Source organism: Haliaeetus leucocephalus, unplaced genomic scaffold (genome assembly GCF_000737465.1).
Source record: "Haliaeetus leucocephalus isolate CR32 unplaced genomic scaffold, Haliaeetus_leucocephalus-4.0 Scaffold656, whole genome shotgun sequence".
Lineage (NCBI taxonomy): Eukaryota > Metazoa > Chordata > Aves > Accipitriformes > Accipitridae > Haliaeetus > Haliaeetus leucocephalus.
In genome coordinates, this window is record NW_010973092.1 from 10,457,029 (window position 1) to 10,475,860 (window position 18,832).

An 18,832-nucleotide genomic window follows, 5' to 3' on the forward strand; every position below is an offset into this window, starting at 1 on the left:
CTCGGCTCGGGGAGGGACCCGGGAGCCGGCGGGCCCCCCGCGCCCCCGCCCCGGGACCCTTCGCCGAGCAGGGGCTACCGGCGCGGAGCGGGGGGGAACGGGCACTGCTACGGGAATCCCCCCCCCACCTCCCCTGGAACGGCCGCGGGATGGCGGTGGCGTGAGGGCCGTGGCATCCCCGGGGGTGGCCGCGGGAGCCCCACGGGGTGGGGGCCGGGGATCCCCGGGTGACGGCCCCACGGTGCGGGTGGGGTGATGGCCCTGCGAGGCCCCGCGGGGCGATGCCACGGGCTCCCCCATCCGGTGGCCGTGCACTCGCCCTGGGGGTGGCTGTGGCGTGCCAGGGTTTGCCGGCCACCCACTCCCCTGGTGCCAGCCACAGCCTCCTCAGGGGGTGACGGCCATGTGCTCCCCCGGGGTGAGAGCCAGCACAGTACAGGGACAGTGGCAGGGAGGGCAGCTCAGCCGCTGACGAGTCCTTAACGGCCCCCGCCGCCGCAGCCCGCCGGGGTGCTGCAGTGGGACGGGTGGCTGTGCGGGGTGGGGATGCCAGCCTGGCCCCGAGGACAGCGAGGGACAGAGGTGGCACTGGGTGACGCAGCAGGCTGTCCTGGGGGCACCCCGCTCACTTGAGGCTGCCCTTGCCCCGGAGCAGACCCCTTGGCCGGCCTGCCCCGAGGACTCAGACCCCTGCACTAGGGCTCCCCCAGCCATTTGCTGTCTGGGGGCCGTCACCAGCTCTTCTCTGCTGCGCCCAAGGCCGGTGGTCACGGCTCCCATGGGAGATTCCCCCCCCCCATGCGCTCAGCTTGGGGGCGAGAACACCCGCTCTCCCTTCCCTGCACCCTGGGGCTGTGCCAGATGCTGGGAGCGTGGTTACAGGGCAGAGTCGTGCCCGCTCTGTGCCCGGGCCAGAGGCCGGGTGGATGACCGGGTGTGGGTGCCCGGCAGGGGTGCCCCACGCGGGCCGTGACCCTGCTGCCACTTCCTCCCCGTGGGCAGGGTGGCAGGCGCCTGCTGCAGCCGCACACACGGCGCATTGTTCTGCCGGGGCCCGGCCGGAAGGACTTCCTCCATCCCGGCCAGGGGATGACCCGGGGAAGCCGGGAGCTGGCAGCCCGCTCCCACCACGGCCGGGCAGAGCGGCTCCGGCAGACGGCCAAGCCCCGCCACCTCGCTCGGAGCAGGGCTGTGTTGGCCGTGTCTTCCCTGGCCCCCTTGGCTCCGGCCCCGACTCACCTTGCTGGAACTTGTCTCCCGCGATCGGACCTCACAGCGCAGCCGTGGCAGCCCGGCAGTGCCGGCTCGACGGGTGTGGGGGTGCCCGAGCAGCACCCACGGCGGGCAGGAGGCTGCGGCCATGCAGGGGGGCTTGGGTGCTCCCTCGGGGCATGGGGAACGCAGAGGCGGGGGGCACGCTGGGGCCCACGGGCATCGTCAGGCCAGGGTGAGGGCGATCGGGGGGAGCTAGGCCTCCGGCCCCGCCAGCGCCGGGGGCCGGGAGCTGCCTTCCCCTTCCCCACGGCGGCGGGGGGAGGCAGGCGGGGGAGCGCTCCCCGAGCCACATGGTGGGCTGGAGGAGGAGCCGTTGCCCAGGCAACAGCTGAGAGCATCCTTCACCCCTGAAAATCGTGTGCCGGCACTGCCGCCACAGCCCCACGGCTCGGGGCACGACCCAGGACCCCCAGCACCCCAGGGCCCACCCGGAGCTCACCCAGGGCCTGCCGCGTCCGTGGGGCCCAGACCCACCCATTCCAGCTCTGGCTGTATATACTAGCGCCCACTCACCTGCACGCTGCTCCCCCCCCCAGCAAGGAGAGGGATGGGGATGAGGCCTCCCCTAAACACCCAGGACTGGGACACTGCTGGGCAGGGGGGAGCTGGGGACAGGCAGAGCCCCTTCCATGCCCTGCTCACGGCTCAGGGCAGGCTGCCCACACCCCGGTCCTGCCCGCAGAGCCACGCTGACCATCTGACGGACACCGCTAACACGCTGCTGACCCCAGGACCTCGGTGCCAGGGTGCCACAGCCCAGGCAGTGCCAGCAGGGCAGCACAAGCATCCCTGGCCAGTGCGGTGGGAGCAGCAATCCCCAGGCAGTCCCCATCCCCCCGCCCTGCCTGCCTGCCTTCCTTCTACGGCTGCAGAAAATTCCTGGATTTTACCCCAAGATGCCCCCTCCGAGTGTGAGAACTCCTCCTCGGCCCGCTCCCATAGCAACTGTTCCCTAGCTACCCAGCCGCACTTGCTATTCTCATCCCTGTGCAGCTGTGTGCGGCCCCCCCCGCGCTGCGCACGAGGCTGCCGCTGCTGCCACCGGCCCTGCCGCCAACCCCGGACCCCAAACCCACCCTGCATCCACCCTGAACCTGGCTGTCCCCTTTGCACACTCCCCCATGGCGACTGTCGTGACCCTAACCCTGCTCACGCCGTGTCCCCGCTTTCAGGGGCTGTCCCTTGGGCTAAGGAGGCAATGTTCTGTGCTTCCACAAGGTCCCCCTCTGCACGGTCCACCCCCCCCAACCCCGAAGGAGCAATGCACAGCACCCGGAGGGGAGCAGGACTCTGACCCCAGCCCCACAGCACACCCGTGACATCCCAGGAGGGGCTGTGCTGAAGGCAAAGGGGAGCGGGGTGACATGCCCCAAAGGGAACCACAGCAGACAAGAGCACTCCAACGGCACAAGGCCTTGTACCTGTCATGGCCCTGAACCGACCAAAACCACCCAGCAGAAGCCACTGAGGGCGACCTGCGGTCCCCGGGGCTCAGCATCAGCCCTTGTCCTGGTGGGCAGCCCCAGCCCTTCCCTGCAGGACTGGAGCACCAGCCCAGGAACAGGGGTCCCTGCTCCTCTCCTCCTTACAGCCACCAGCCCTGTATGGCCTGGAGCTGTGCTGGCACAAGGTCCCCCTCTGCACGGTTCACCCCCCTTGACACGACAATAGAAGGCACGGCAAATCTTATGCTTAACAAAAGGTTAAAAATTTAAATACTCTCCAACTTTAGTGCAAGGCAAGCAAATGATACCACAGGTCCAAGTAGGTGCTCAGCCCCCCCGGGGGGGCCTGGCTCAGAACGAGCACGAGGCGGCAGCATGCACACACGCACGCACGCGTGTGCATACACACACAGAAGAGACGAGTTACTGCTCAGGACACAGCTGGGATGAGTGTGCACAAGAGGAGAACAGGACAAGCAGTATGGAGAGGCGGGCTGAGCCCCACACTGCTCCCCAGGGACACGCAGGGCTCCAGCCCCTCCACTCCTGCCCTGCCCTTAGGGACAAGAGCTGTGCTGGCTCCCCAGGACCCCTGAGGATGCACACGAAGCTGGTACAGCAGGCAGGCTGGTCCCGGCCCCATTCACTCTTGGGCCGCAGCTCACAGCATGAGACCAGTAAGGGACGTTCTCTTTACCATGGCTTTGCTCCCTGAGAGCAGGGTCCCTTATGTGTCTGTTCCTCCGACACCGAGCTGGGCCTGGAAATGGCGGCACCCCCAGCACACACAGATGGCTGGTCCGGAGCTGGTGGAACTGCGTTGGGGCCATCCTGCACCATGCCAGGGATCAGACCGACCCTTTGGACCCAGCAGCAGCTACCTTCTGAGCATGTGGCGTGGGAGCAGCTGTGTCCTGCTGTGCCACAGGCAGCCTGCCAGCGGTCTGGAGAGGGGACCAGGATCAGCTCCCCAGAGCTGGCAGCATGTGCAAGACGAGGCAGGAGGAAGCAGGCTCCGGCAGACAGGGAAGCGAGGATGAGGCAGTGACGCTCTGCTGCCAGGATGCAATGGTAGACGCTTTGGCACAGCCGTTTCCTGTGCCTCGGGGCTGAGCAATGGACTCCGCTGGAGCCAGGGACGCCTCAGCATGGCCAGAAAGGTCCAGGAAAGATGCTTTAGGCACCTCAAGGCATAGAAGGCCTCTGCCCAGGACTCCCTGGTACAAAGCTGGGACCGTCGCTCCCCCCATAGGAGGACATTTGTGCCTGTGACAGGGTGGGGGCACTGCAGGCCCCCACCTATAGATTAAAAACTGACATGTGATATGTACAGACCGACATATATAAATATACACCAAACCTGCAGTGCTACTTTGGCACCATGGAATGTGTCAGCAGAGCTGCTCCAGCCTGGCCTTGGCCCACGCTGGTGCAATCCCTCCCTCCCACCCTGGGCCCAGGAGGGGAGCAGCAGCCAGTGGGCAGCAGCAGCAAAATCCCAAGTGGCAGATTCAGAAGTGTCCAGGTCTGTCTTGGGGACAAGGGCTTGCCCATGGTCAGATGGGCCTCAGCCTGAGCTGCGTGCTGCCGCCAGCCCTGGAGCCATCCTCAGAGTCTTCAAATACAGACGTGTAAAGCTGTAAACAAATCCACTTTGTGGGACCGCTGCTACCTTGTCCTTCAGGCTGGGCTGCTGTTCTGCTGGGCACCCGGAGAGGCCAGGGGGTCCCAGGGGCTGGAGAAGAAGCTGTGCTCTACAGCCGGGTGGGCTCTTCCTCACTGTCGCTGCAGTTTCCACAACAGTCCTGAAGTCAGAAGGGCAAGGAGAGGGAGGAGGGAGAGAGAGGAGCACAGCAAGCAGAGGGTGAGCAAGGTCACACAACCCAGCCTATAGCTGCCCTCAGGCAGGGAAGGGCCAGGCCCCCCCCTGGCCTGCACATGGAAGAGGTAGATGGAGGCAAGGGGCTGGAGGGGATCCCTCGTCTGCAGAGAAACAGTCAAGCTGCATCTGGGGGTTCAGCTCCTGGCAGACAGACTGGTGAGCACGCAGCTGACTAGCTCATAAGCTGGAAGGAAGATGGGCTCCATGGTCTACAGCCACCCAGGGAGACAGCTCAGTGCTGGCACAGACGATCTGCCCCATTCAGGGCTCGGCCAGCCACAGAAGCAGCCCAAGCCCTTTTTGCTGGAAAGGGAGTCTGAGCACGGGGCAATGCCAAACCCTTCACGGTTTCTCAACCCTTCTGTGTGTCCCAGACACCCGAAGAGAGGAGTGAAGGAAACTTCCCACAGCCCCCTGGGAGCAGAGCTCCCAGCAGTGGCAGTGCAGGGGCAGCTTTGGCTCAAGCTGAGGGCAAGGCCTCCCCCACAAAGGCAGCAAGAGCAGGGAAGCGGGATTAGTGGCTCGGGGCAGTTAGAACAACAAGCAGCTTGTGCTCTGCTGGGGTCAAGGGGATAGGCACTGAAGGACAACACTCCTCTTTCCCAGATCTTGCCATGTCCGCGGGCCACCGGGTATTTCCCTGAGCAGAGCAGCCAGGAGAGACTGCTCACCTCTGGAAAGAGAAAACACGTGGCAAATCACAGCTCAACCCCTGCTACAGGCAGCTGCCCATCCTCCAGCAGGTCCTGCCTGCCTCAGGAAGGGCTGGCTATCCCAGCCCAGAGCTGGCTCTGGCTAGGGCAGCCCACTGAACAGAGAAGCACAACTGGGAGCTCATCGGGGAAGCAGGAGTCAGCACCGGGTGGCTGAGAGTGGGTCCAGAGCCAACCACGCTTGAGTCCCACAGCTGCAAGCAGCTGTTGAGAGGCAGCAGCCCAGACTTTGCCAGTCCTGGAAAGAAGGCAAAGACTGTTCTGGGCAGAGGAGACAGGCAGGCAAGCAAGCCCACAGCAGCTGCAAGACATTTCCGTTCTCCTTGTCCCTCGAAAGAACTGTTCTCTGCCTGCCTCAAGGTCTGGCAGAAATGCTCTGGGGAGCCCAGGCAGCCCATTCCAAGAGCAAGGTCTTCTTCAGGCTTGGTATTATTCATGTAGGAAGGGAGGATTGCTGTTTTAGTGCCTTCAACATCCCCCCGCCTGTGTGACTCCAGCACATTTAGCCAGGACACTCCATCCCAGCCCCCTCGAGTCCCCCAGCACAGGGAGTGCCAGCCAGGTGAGGGCTGGCTCCCTGCACCCTTGCATGGGTCCCCCTGAGAGCCCTGGGGTCCAGCCACCCAACACTAGGGGAGACTCTGCCTGCTGCCCTCTTGTGCCCACCTCCTTGCCAGATCTGCCTGGCACAGGCAGGAGCAGGCTCATTGCTGCTAGAGGACTTGCTGGGGAGGAAACGCTGGGCAAACACTCTTACCTGTCTGCTGAATAAGCGCTGGAGTAACCCTTTTTTGGGCTGCGGAGAAGGCTGCCCTTTCCAATCCAGGTCTGGGGGCACCATGCCGTCTGTGCTAAAGACATTCAGCTCCTTAAAACACTCCGTCTCGATCATCTGGAAGAGGGCAAAGATGGCTGCAGTAACTGTCACAAGAAGCCCACCACTGAGGGCCCAGCAGAGCACAAGAGCAGCAGGGACAGCATGAGCCCTGCGGGACACTGCACTTGGCCATGGCAGACACAAGCAGGAGCAAAGACCTGTCCTGCAAACCTACCTCATTCTGCCAAGGAATGGGCACACTTCCCGTGGCAAACTTCTGGTAGAAGTCGTTGTCTGTGGGCTCCAGCTCCACCCCTTTCACCGTGGAGAACTGCTCGATGTCTAGAACATCCTTGCAGTAGATGGCCTGGGGCTAAAGAGCACAAAGATTGCTCTAATGCCAGGCTCCATGATGATGCCACCACCTCAAACAGCCGTGGCTCATGGCCAAGCCCAGACCCCCTCTCCCTGCAGCCCAGAGCTTGCTTGACCCTTGTTCTGCCAGGCTCCAGAAACAAGAGGGAAGCGGATGGGCCCCATCTCCTCAGGTGAGCCACTCCAGGGCTCTCGCTTCCTTTGACAGCACCAGTGTCTGAAGAGGTCAGGATACAGACAGGCACTTACATCTGGCTTGAAGGGGGGGTCCAGCATGCCTGCTTCCAGCCTCCTGAAGTTGAGGTGCTTGAAGAGAGGGTGCTCCTTCACTTCCTTGGCCCCAGCTCCTCGGCACCCCAGGCGCTCCAGAGGGTCTTTGCACAGGAGCTGCAACACAAAGGAAATCAGTGTCCTGGGTGGAGGGTGCTTCAGGCAGGAGCAGCCCTGAGGTCAGCTGGGCTCCTGCAATATATCTCTAGGGATGGCACAGGCCCGCTAAGCGGCTGAGGGGGCAAGAAATTAAGGCACTCTGGATCCTCCTGCACTGCCTTATCAGAGACAAGGGAACCTGGCTGCCACCAGCACCTCTATGGGGAGCAGCCTCCACATTCTCCTGCTGCGTGCAAAGAGGTGGTGGGAGCAAAGGGACAGGGATGCACACTCATACCATGGTGCAGAGGGAGCGGGCACAGGGCGAGAACTTCTCTGAGTACTCCTCCTGTACTTCCTTCACCAACCGCTCCACCTCCTCCCGCTTGATCTTCTTCTTGCGCTGCTGGAAGGGGGACTGTCCCTCGATCATCTCGTACACCAGGCAGCCTAGAGCCCACCAGTCTGGGCTGAACGTGTAGCGCTCGTTCTTCACCACCTCCGGAGCTACATAGCAGCGGGGGTGAGGGACATGTGAGGGCAGGGAGAGCACATGTGCAGTCAGAGACCACTTTTTGATTAAAGCAGGGCCACTTACCCATGTAGCCAACTGTCCCCACCCGGCCCTTGATTGTTTGGCCCTCAGGCACGTGCACAGCTAGCCCCAGGTCTGAGATACGGATGTGACCTGCACAGAGGAAGGGGCAAGTTAACAGGACAAGGTCAAGGGACAATATTTGAAGCTGCCAAGAACACAGAGCAATACCCTGGTTCAAGGAGAGGAAGAGAGAAGGACTCAGACCCAGGGCTCCTCTTGACCCTGCACTCACCATGGTCATCCAGCAATATGTTCTCTGGCTTCAGGTCCCTAGGAAGGAAGGGACTTGATTAGCAAGAAGCCTGTTGTCAAAGCAAAGGACACAAGCAACAGCAACATCTCAAGAATTCACAGATAAGAGCAGAGGGATGCAATGCCCCTGCCTCGGGCACACAGATAACCTTCCCCTCCTGGGCAGAGAGGCAGGACATGACAACCTTCAACCCTCCACAAGGAAGCAGTGAGCCTGTGGCTGATTCCCTCTTTGCAGGTGCAGACCTCGCTATAGTGCCGTGCAAGAGAGAAGGAGCAGAGGCTTCTTCTGCTTACCCTGCCCCAGGGCAAGTCACAGGGTAGGACCAGAAGGGACTTTCTGTCCCTGTGTTTAGCTATGCTTTCCCTAACGCTGCATCACACAACCCAGTGAGTACAGTCATACATCAGCGTGTTCTCCCTCCTGCCCAGCTCTCAGTCTTGAGCACATAGGGGCAGCCTACCCTCCTTTGTTCTAGTGTCAATGCTGCCCAGGGAGTTAAGCACCCCAGTGCCTGCCCTGAGGCATTCACAGCATGATCACATCTTGTTCTTGGTGATCATTTACCAGCATGAGGAAGCCAAGCTAAGCTCTGACGTCTCTCCCATGAGATCAGCTTTCTGTTCCTGATCCCCTCTCACTCAGCCCTGTGCTGCTTTCAAGCCTGAGCTTATTTTCTTGAGCAGACAGACCCAGCTGGGCTAGTAAGAGCAGCAGGAACCCTCTTCCTTCTGCAGCCCGTACAAGGTCTCCCAGCAGGGACCAGGCAGCGCGCACCTGTACACTATCCTCTCCTGGTGCAAGTCCTCGAGGCCACAGCAGATCTCGGCAGCATAGAAAGCTGCCCGGGGCTCCTCGAAGCCAGCCTCTCCCATGTGGTAGATATGGAACTTGAGGTCCCCTCCATTCATGAGGGTCAGCACTAGGCAGAGAGCATCTTTAGTTTCATATGCATAGGCTAAGCTCACCTGCAATTCAGGGCAGAAAGGCCGTTAGAAGACACAGCTGGAAGAGGGAAGCGCCCACACTCTGATGGGCACTTTGTCACCCAAGCAGCCACTCATGGGCAGCAGGACTGGGCCTTTGCCAGCAGAGGAGGCAGAGGGGGAACTGTGCAAACCCAAGGAGGATGTGGAAGTGCCCAGCAGTCCCAGCACACCCCATTTTCCTCAGACAGGGAGGACACTATTTAGCTGAGCCAGAACTGCTCTCCTCTGGGGCAAGCAGCAAACAACAGCAACCCTGGGGCAGCATCTGATGAATCCTCCATAAAGGGAGGTTTCAGGCTGTTCACAACTCACTGCAACCAGGGAGAGAGCTCCCCACCACACAGCTCAGGGTTAGGCTTCTGCCCACTTGGCTGTCTGGAGACAGTTCTCGCTGCTTTCTTGTGCCCCAGAGGTTAAGAAGGTGCCTGTGAGACCAGATGGGTGTTTGGACCTGAGTTTGGGGGCATTTACAGCATCTTGTGGAGGCAGTAGGATGTCCTGCCAGACCTCAGCCTTGTGAGACATCTGCAGCCACCAGGACTCTACCCCCCGCCATGTGCAGGGTCTGCTCTTGCCTCTCCACACGGGGTGAGGAGCACAGAAGTGCCAGGCTGGCTGGTTGGAAGAAGAAATCAACCACCGCAGCAAAGTGAGAGCAATTCCTATGTACTTACTACAAACCTACTGTTCACTTTTTCCAGGATCTGTTTCTCATTCAGGGCCATGGCCTCTCCCTTCCGCTTTTTGATCCGTTTCTTTTCCAGCTTCTTGCAGGCATACATCTTTCCCGTGGCACGCACTTGGCAGGCACAAACCTGGATGAGGGACAAGGCTCAGCACCCTCCCACTGCTGTTTTCAGGGTGGGGGTCTAGGTTCTGCTCTCAGGAAGAAGTACGGGAAGGCAAAGATGTCTCTGTCCCCGCTTCACTCTGAGGTTAGTGAGAAGCCTGTTGTCAAAGCAAGGACACAGGGAGCAGTGACATCTCCAAGCACTGACATCTCCAGATGTCACAGATAAGCAGTAGAGGGCTGCAATGCCCCTGCCACCTGTAGCAGCACCATGGCTGGTGCTTGGGAAGACAGAAGGCCACTCCAGAAACAGAAGGAAGCCTGACAGTGACAGTTTTCAGGAGTGCAGTTTCCTCTGCCAAGACACTGGGAACAGACCTGACTCTCTGCCCGGGTGGCAGTACGCACCACAGGGCACATGCTACCTACCCTACACAACACCTCCCACACCTCCAGTGCCTGGCGAGAGGGAGCTCCTGACCCTCAGAGGGGAACTGACGGATCCTGCAATGCCCACAGCACAGCAGTGCCCAGCGCAGAGCCCCCACAGTCCACCCAGCCAGCAACACCTGTCTCCAGGTGCTGGAGCAGCTTGTGGCACCCTGATGGCCAACCCAGGTCTGCATCTGGCAGCAGGCAATGGTGGCTGCCTGGTACACTGAATGCAGAGGAAATAGTGGTCACTTACCTCCCCAAAACCGCCCTTGCCCAGTACACGGTACTGGCGGAAAGTGTTTTTGGTCACTGGCTGCCTGTGAGGGAAAGGAAACTGGAGTGGGATGGGAGCAGGGAGAGAGCAGGGGCTGAAGCCCAAACCACCCCCATGTGCTGGCCTGAGAGACTGGCTCACCCCAAAACCCCTGCTCCAACAGACCTTGCTTCCCTGTGAGGCAAGCAAGACTGAGGCAGCCAGTAGAGGCTGATGGTGCTAATAAATGGCCCTGAAGGGGAGCAAGAGCAGATAAAGGCCAGGCCCTTGGCTCCTGCCAGGGCCCAGCACAGGAAGGAGCCCAAGGGGGGACTCAGGCAGCCTGTGCAAGGAGGGTGCAGGTCTCCCAGTGATGCCAGGGAGTGTTACCGTTCCAGCCATTTCCACTGCAGGAAGCGGTTGAAGTACAAGCTGTCGAGGTAGTCGGCAAAGGGAGCCACACTCAGGTAGTCATGGATAAGCCTAGGACAGAGCAGAGCCAGCAAGGTTCCTGAGAGGTGATCACACCCATGGAAAAAGCCAGCAGTCCAAGGAAAGAGGAGGTGAGCAGCCCCGAGAGCCCGTTTACTTTGCCATCCCCTCACCCAGCCCGGTGCTGAATCACCCACATAGCCCTGGCCCAGAAAGTCCCCCTCCACGCTAAGCCTGATGCAAAAGGAAGGCACATTGGAGGTACCGCTGGGACAAACACAGCACCCTGGGACCAGGCTGGCACCGCTAATTGTGGCCTCTCAGCATCAGTCAGGGCTGTGGGACAAAGGGGGACGATGAGACTCTTTGCAGTTGCCCCTCTGCTCACAGGGCAAATGTGGACACAAGGCTGTAATCAGCTGCCGAAAGCTGCTAGCAATGTTCAGCACTGGGCGCTGAGTTGTTCACTTTCAGATGAATATCCAGCACAAAAGGCCACAGGGGATCCTGCTCGAGAGAGCTAACTGCCTCAGAGACCGGTGCCAGGGCTGCCCAGCGGAGTAAAGAGCCTTAGACATAGTGTCTAGACTAGAGACATGCATCAAGAAGAAGTGGACGGGCTCTTCCCCTTTCAGAGCTTGCCAAGAGCAGGCAGGGCCCAGCCCGGAGGCTCTGCATTCAGACAGTGACACTAGTTACCACACACAGAGCTAACGCTCCCCAGAAGACTGCAGCAAACCCATTGCCACAGCCCTGCACTCGATTAGGCAATGTGCTCCAGCTACTGTTCAGGGAGGGGTGGAAGCTATAAGCCCAGCTTCTGCTTTGCACCCGGAGCCAGGACCTCAGCCACTGCTTCTGCGATGGGAACAGAATTGACCTTAGATCGCTAAAGCAACAGCCAGTGTAATCTAACCACAACAGCCACATCTGCAGCCAGCGGGAGAGGACAGCTGGCACTGGGACTGCAGCTGTCAGCTCTGCTCTACGGGTGCCTACGAGATCCTGGCACAAGACTAGGAACAGCACGGCCAGATGCTGAGGATCGCTGAAACGGGGTCTTCCCAAATGGCAACTCAGATCCACAGCAGACTGAGAGGAATGACAGAGGTTTCTGCAGCAGCTTATGGCTCCCAGAGTCCATGGGAGCTTCTTGCCTTTGCTTTCCTGTAGCTGTGCTGCAAACCACTAGCTCAAAACTCCACAGGCCTTAGCACCAGCCCTTACTCTCCTGGAGGAAGGGACCACGAGGGACAAGGCAAGTTAGCTGCAGCATCTACCCTGTGCTGTGACCTGAAGGCAGGCCCCAGCCCTCTGACTTACTTAGTGGATTCCTTGAAGAGCTCCTTGGAAGGTTCCTGCTCCAGCCTCTCACAACATGCATCCACCAGCTGCGAGGGGACTTCAGGCACATGGTCCTCACTCTGGAGACAAAGGGATGGAGTCAGACATAGGGAGCAGAGCACAAGGAACCTCCCAGGAAGAAGCCCACAGGAACAGCACACAGGTGCCCATCTGCTTTCGGGCCAGTGGGAAAAGCAGTAATGGTCACTTGTGAGGTGGTGGGGTGGCTCTGTACTCTGCTCTCACCATCCTGCCCAGCACGTTCACTGTGGCAGGATAAGGGCAATGACAGTTGTCAGCTTTACAACTGCTCTACTGTTGCAGGCAGCAAACACAACCCTCTTACTCACGTTTGGCTTCAAGTACTTTTCAATCAGGTGCTGCCCGCATTCCTTCCGCTTCTCATCTGGAGCCACTTCATAACCTGCCTGCATAGAGCGAACAGCATGAGGAGCAGGTCCAGCCAGGAACCAAGCTTTGCTACTGAGCAACAGCTGCAGAGCAGCAACACCCTCTGCCCAAGGTTTCCCATGCTTTCCTGGAAAACCAGATCTCCAGTAAACAGCTCCCTAAGCAAAGGCCCAGCCCCATCTTGGAGAAAACTGCAACTCACAGGTTTTTCCTTCAGGAAAACCCTACATGCCCAGAAGTACCTGGCAACTGCTGAGGCACCCAGGGCCAACCGGTCTGTGCCCAGGGCGCCAAGAACATACTTTCCTCCCCCAACGAAGCCTGACGGGCTTTGCTCTTACCACGGCATCCAGGAACTTGACACAGCGTGACAGCTCAGGTCGTGTCTCGCAGAACTGCCGAAAGAGCATGTGCCCGATGGGCTGCTTCTCACACAGGCTGTGGTAGTCCCGCTCTGCAAATGTGGAGAAGATCACTCACTGCCAACCCCCAAAGGAGCAGCCACTGCCCTGGCCATAGGCAGTGGTGAAGGGGCTGGCGACTTGTCAGCTGGCTACTCACAGGTCCCACCAGCCTGAGACTCTCAGGAAAGTGAAATGCATCCAATGGGGACAAGAGGCATGACCGAGCTTTTACGTTCCCCTATGGAAGATCTTTTTCCCTGAAAGAGGTTTGACCTGCTGTTCTGTACAGACTGCCCCTCTTCTTTCTAGCAAGGGAACTTTGTGTCTCCTGCTTGCCTGGAGGCTCTCTTCTCAATCATCTCCCCACGGAGATCGACTGACTACTCCAGATACACAACTTTCCTTGGAACATGAGGAACACACTGAGCTTATTTCAAGGCAGATCTTCCAGGCCAAGAGTTGCTCTGATGACTCTTACAAACCACTCTTATTCCCAAAGGCCCTGCTGGAAGCAGCAGCATCATAATGGGAGGCACCATTTCCACAGATGTCCTGTTAAAGCTGCACACAGCAATTAGACCCCCCCACTCCATGGGACAGCCACTCGCTTGTATATCAATTCCTACTGCCCTCTGGAGCTCGGCTTCCCTGCTGATTCCTCCTACCCCTCTCTGAAGTCTGGCAGCCCAGGCGCCAACCCTTTTGACTACCCAGAGTACTTCCAGTTCTCCGTTTTTTTTCCTCCCCTTCCACTCATAAGATGTTGTCTGATCGCAGGCCAGAACAGATTTCTGTTAGAGCCATTGCCACTGAGGGCTGCAGGCTGCCTGGGGTGCAGATGTACAGCCATCCACTGGCTCGCAGGGGACCTTCCAGCACTCCCCGGGGCTGAGTACTGCCGGCTTTCCCCTCCCCGTGCAGCAGTTTCTCCCGAGGAAGCTGCGGCTTCCTGAGGGTGCACGAGAGCGCGGAGACGGCTGGGCTGCGGTGGGGGAGGAGGCCACCTCACCAGCTCCACTGCACCGGCCGGTTTCCTTGTGTCTGCAGGGGAAGGAGTTCCCTTCAGCTCGGGAGGACAAGAGTTTGCTGCTGGTGAGATCAGAAGCTTTTGGCTGCCCTTGCCGCTGCCCAGGCTCACAGAGGGTTGCTCTCTGTGGTCAGGGCACACAAAGCTTAATTCTGCAGTGGGCAACCAGCCCACCATGCCCGTGGTCCTGCCAAGCCTCTGGAATAGGAAAGAAATGCCGTTCTAGCAGGCTGTGAGGGGAAAACAAAACCACTCCAACCAAAGAGTAAGGCAAGCACAAGGAACAGGGTCATCTCTCCCATGGGGAAAGCAAGCGAGGCAGCCACCACCTGGGCCAGAAGCACTTCTTGCATGCCTCCCCAAGGGGAAGTGGGGACATGGGTGGTGACAGCCAGCCGCTGGGGAAGGACTTGCCTCCCAAAGCTGCACAAAGTCACTGTCCTGAACAGTGCGACAGCAGAGACAGACAGACCACCAGCACTCACCACTGGCAAACGGGCAGCACAACAAAGGTGAAGTTGAGTGCTGGAAAACATGTCATGACACCCACAGGAAGGGTGGCTGCAAGCAGAGGACAGCCATCAGCTGACGGAAAGCTCTGCTGAGGGCACACAAATCAGAAGCAGATAGGGGGTGGAACGGCCAAGATGGGAGCTGCAGGGAGAGCCCAGGCCATTGCTGTGTTCAGTGCTCAGAACTCACTCCAGAGAGGCAGTCTGCAGCAAAACCAAGGCGAGAGTCTCCATGTGACTACACTCGGCTGCGAAGCCAGCCCCAAGAGGTGGTGCATGGCAGCAGGGAGGTGAGGCATGGCATGCACGGTGTGCACTGGGCTATTGTGAGCTTGGAGGTTACAGTGTGGATGACAGAGGCTGAGTTATTCCAAGTGCTACAGTTCCACGTGCCCTCAAAGGGGGCATCCCTTCTCCTTGGGGCTGCTGGGACCTGGAAAACCTGGGCAGGGCAGAATTGGGGACCGGAGCTGCAGAAACCTCCAAAAGCCACTCAGCCCAGTGACACCTGCTCTGAAACAAGGCCAGCACTGTGCCACTCTCCAGCTGGCAGCTGAATCCAGAGTGACAACTTAAACAACCTCTCCCCTTCCCAGGAAGCAGAGCATTCCCACCCTCTGTGCCCCAAAACAATTTCACATGATCTCAGGACCAAGCCTGCTGCACAAACAACATTAAAACCATGAAGAGTACAAAGTGCAGTATTAGAATGACAGGCCAAGCCCTGCCCAGCTCTACAATTCTCATCCATATCACACAGCAAGAACCCAGTTTTGCCCAAGAAAAGCTGCTGCACTAGTGTTAGAAGCCGAGGTCTGCAGAGCAGGACTGAATCCCAGCCAAGGAGTCCAGAGGACATTAGCAGGGCCTTTGTTATTTATGCAAAGGCAGCCCAGAGTGATGCTCCAAAACTGCAACACTGAGCAGGTCTGTTTGCAGAGAAGGTGGTGTATCTCTAGTGAAGCTCGTCACAGTCTAGAAGGTGTGTGGGTACATCAACAGGCACTATCCAGTGAGCGCCCAGCAGCTGTGACTTACCTACCCTTCGTTTGTTCCCTACACCCCAAGCTCTGAGTGATCCTGGCTGGGATTTGGCTGACATGTGCCCTGTTATATGTCCCTGACCCTCATGAGACTCAGCTTTGGGTGCACAACACTCATACGTGCTCACCCACCGGCCCTGCTCCAGAATGGAGCCTGAGTGCTGCTCAGCTGCTGCCAGCCCCCACATCTTACCAAGGGTTTGTCGAAGATCCTCGCAGAGGCTGATGTGGGGGAACTGCAGCATCTGGCGCCATTTCTTACTTTTGCCTTTCCGGTTTCCGCCACCACCTGCAGGGCACACAAAATTGGCACCGTGAGTTACGAAGCAAGGATGTCCAACTGCAGCCTAGCCTTGCCAGGAGCCAAGAGAGGAGACACCCTCTGTCCGTTTACACGAGCAAGCCCAGGCAAGGAAAACAAGACCGAAGCCGTACTGCCGTCTCCTGGCTGGTGGAACAAAAGTGTTAGAGCCTCTGACTGCCAAAGGAAGTGGACAGACCAATCACTCCGGCTGCTGAACAAAGTCCCAACCAAGAACATGAAGACCTTTCACCTGGACATCTCAGTTTAGTTGTATTTAAGATGGGAGAATCAGGGCACAGGCAGGAGTGCCTAAAGCCACAGGTTGCTCTATGCCTGGACAAGAGTTCTTGGCTCCCAGGCCTGTCCTCAGGACCTCTGCATAACTAATCACCTCTCAAGGCCAAGCCTTGCTCAGTGTGAAGATCTTCCTGCTGTAGTAACGATGTTCATGCTACCTACTCATTCCAAGACTGATTGCTTACTCCAGGGAGGGGCTCTCAGAGGGAGGACATGAAGCTGGGAGACAGGAATTCCTGCTCTAATCCGGGCTCCACAGACAACTCACTGCATTGCCCGGGGCTCATCACTTCAGTTTCCCACCTGTGAAGTGGGGACACTCCCACCTTTCTCCAGAGATAAGCCAGCCTCAGAAAAGCAAGATCCAAGAACCAGATATTATTCCAACTTCAGCTGCTGGAGTAAATGCCCAGTGCTGTAGGACAGGGTGGGAAAGCTTCTAGATAGACCAAAAAATTTACATCATAGCAAGCACTAAGTACTGAAATACTGATTGCTGGGCTCAGCCAACCTCCAGGGATTGCCTTCTCTCTGCCCCGGTGCCAACACACACATGATCTCCCACCTCCCTTTGGAAATACATTAAACCACCCTGCCAAGTTGGGCCAAAGGCACGGCTTTCTGAAATCAGGGGGGGTTGAACATCATTTATCAGCTCTTGAGAAACACTTTCATAACACTTTCCTCCACTGTGGATGCAATTCAGACCCAAATCCTGAATGCAGTCCCTGGGCATCCAGCTCCCTGCACTGCAGGAGGCCTTGGTTGGACAGGCAGGTGGGACAGGGCCATCACAGACGGCCTTCTGCAGGGCCAGCCCCAGGTCTGAGCCCCTGGCACACTGTGGGTCGCTGTGCTACATCTGCCCTGCACCAGCAGCTGTGCTGCATGATTGTACAAACTCAGGAAGGAAGTGACTCAAGGGTAAGCAGGGGTGGAAGAAACCAGCAGCACAGACACCTTCTTGTCAGCCACAGCTTGTGGCAATGAAACGGACAGGGACAACTAAGCGAGGGCACAGCAGGACAAGCCATCCTCACCCCAAGAGCGCTCAAGGAAAGGCAGAGCAATGCTCCACAGCACCCAGAGGACGAGGACCGTCAGCTTGCATTTCCTCGAGTTGTTTGCTTTGAAAGGAGGCTCCAGCGCCTTTCATGCACGGTTCTCCCCCACCCTCCTGGTGCTGCAGCAAACAGCCCAGCAGGGAACTCGTCTCCTGCACACCAATCTCCCAGCACCACCATTTTGGGGATGGGGCAAGGGGTGGGCCACCTCCACCCAGAACTCACCACAAGGGAGCTTTAGGGCTTGGTGATAGCTCAAAACTCTTCTGTTGTCTCTCTGCCAGAGGCCGGCAGGCAAGGGGGACAACAGGGGAAGGATCCTTCACCTTCCCTGGGCCAAACCCTCCTAGAAGAGTTTGAAGGAAACAGAAAGCATGGTCATCCTATGGCAGCAGCTGTCAGCAGCCCCCTGCAGCATGCCCAGGGTGATCTCAGCCCTGCACTGCCACATTAGACTACGAGGTTCCCAAAAAGGCTGGGCTGGAGCAAAGCACCTGGTGCTGCTGGACCCGGCCAGCAAAGCGGCTCTGTCCTGTCACACAGGCTGCCAAAGCTTGCCCCAGTGGCTACCACGGCCACTCAGCCATGGGTGGGAGAGCCGTGGACAGGCAGCACAGCCACCTGCAGCTCTCACAGGCCAGGAACCCTCCGGCACGAGCGTGTCAGTGGATCGTATCTGCCTGCAGCCCAACTGCCCACCACCTGCCAAGGCTGAGGCACTGGAGGAGCGCTGGGAAGCACTGCAGCAGCCGTCCGACGCCTCGCTCTGCATCACAACCAAACTCCATTCTGCTGAAGGCACAACAGGAGACAGTCTCCTGGTCACTCACTCCATGCGAAGCAGGGTCTCATGTCTAGAGGTCACAAAGGTCTGGTTTGGTGTTGTCCAAACTTGGTTTTGAACCAAACCTTGCTATTAGGAACCATAATGTCATGGTCCACCACAGTCACCGTGCCTGAAGTACCTACACGAAGCCTGATTTTCAAGCAGCTCAAAATTGTTTCTGCCAGTGTAAATTTAATTTTGTTGCTCTTTGCTCCCACAAATCTAATCTCTAAAGCCCTCAAACTGGATTTCAGTGGGGCCCTCAGGCTCTAGAATGACTTGGTCTGGCCAGCTGCACACCATGGGCCAGGAGGGACTATATTTCCCCGCCACTTTATGTGATCTAATGAACTCCCCGACTCCTGACTGAATCAGATCTTCTCTGCAAAGGACCAGGCTCCTCTGTGACAGACTTCCCAGCTCTCTCCTTAAGCCATCCCGAGGCTTCTCTGCACAGCTCCCCTGTACCTGCCGGACAGCCCCGCTGCTGGCAGGCTGCATCCCACGCCGAGGCCCTGGCATTCAGCCGTGACCCCTGAAGCAGCAGGAGGTTTGTGGGCCCGCAGCAAAGCTCCTGGCGCTGAGCGGACCAGGGGCCAGGGCTGGTGTGAAGGTGGCAGAGGGGTGGGGCTCACCGCCGCAGTTTCGGGATCGGCCCTTGTGTGGGAAGCAGCAGTTTACCTGCCCGAAATCAACTTTTTCTCCTAAAGCTGCTTTTCCCCTCTGCCAGAGGAGCCAGAGAAGCCTCTGGAAGGGGTAAGGCTGGAGGCCACCAGCACCGGCGGGAGGCAGACGGGGGCTGCAGGGCACTTTCCACACGGAGAGGCAGCAAGGCCACCCTTGGAGGGCTCAACACCCCCCGGAGGCACCACAAGCCCGGGGCGCGGAGCAGCCCCCGCCTGCCCGGAGCAGCACCCCGTGCCGGGGCTTCGTTTAGAGCCGCCTGCCTTGAGGCGGCCTGGGCCCAACCTGCA

General features: G+C 58.8%; 1 protein-coding gene across 3 annotated transcripts; it reads right to left on the minus strand.

Moving 5' to 3' along the window:
- Positions 1 to 3,039: 3,039 nt before the first annotated feature.
- On the minus strand, positions 3,040 to 15,659 carry GRK6 (G protein-coupled receptor kinase 6). Of its 3 annotated transcripts, none has more exons than XM_010579037.1 (15): positions 15,561 to 15,659; positions 12,723 to 12,835; positions 12,321 to 12,398; positions 11,950 to 12,050; positions 10,585 to 10,677; positions 10,195 to 10,258; positions 9,391 to 9,531; positions 8,505 to 8,695; positions 7,707 to 7,744; positions 7,475 to 7,564; positions 7,175 to 7,383; positions 6,757 to 6,894; positions 6,368 to 6,505; positions 6,073 to 6,207; positions 3,040 to 4,525 (listed from the first exon to the last, which is right to left on the minus strand). In XM_010579037.1, the coding sequence occupies exons 1-15, from the start codon at positions 15,610 to 15,612 to the stop codon at positions 4,475 to 4,477; spliced, it is 1,632 nt and encodes a 543-aa protein (XP_010577339.1). In that variant the 5' UTR covers positions 15,613 to 15,659; the 3' UTR covers positions 3,040 to 4,474. The 3 variants fall into 3 exon arrangements, with proteins under 3 accessions (XP_010577339.1, XP_010577340.1, XP_010577338.1); XM_010579038.1 differs by having other exon boundaries at positions 4,455 to 5,275; XM_010579036.1 differs by having other exon boundaries at positions 4,455 to 5,553.
- Between the last annotated feature and the right edge of the window lie 3,173 nt (positions 15,660 to 18,832).

Bases quoted from the DNA above. Each gene is read 5' to 3' on its own strand.
- GRK6 (XM_010579036.1), bottom strand. From the start codon at position 15,612: ATGCTGCAGTTCCCCCACATCAGCCTCTGCGAGGATCTTCGACAAACC. The intron at 12,836-15,560 runs GTAAGATGTGGG...CCACATTTGCAG, and splicing joins GGATCTTCGACAAACCCTTG to AGCGGGACTACCACAGCCTG. The intron at 6,895-7,174 runs GTATGAGTGTGC...TTTGTGTTGCAG, and splicing joins CCCGCTCCCTCTGCACCATG to CTCCTGTGCAAAGACCCTCT.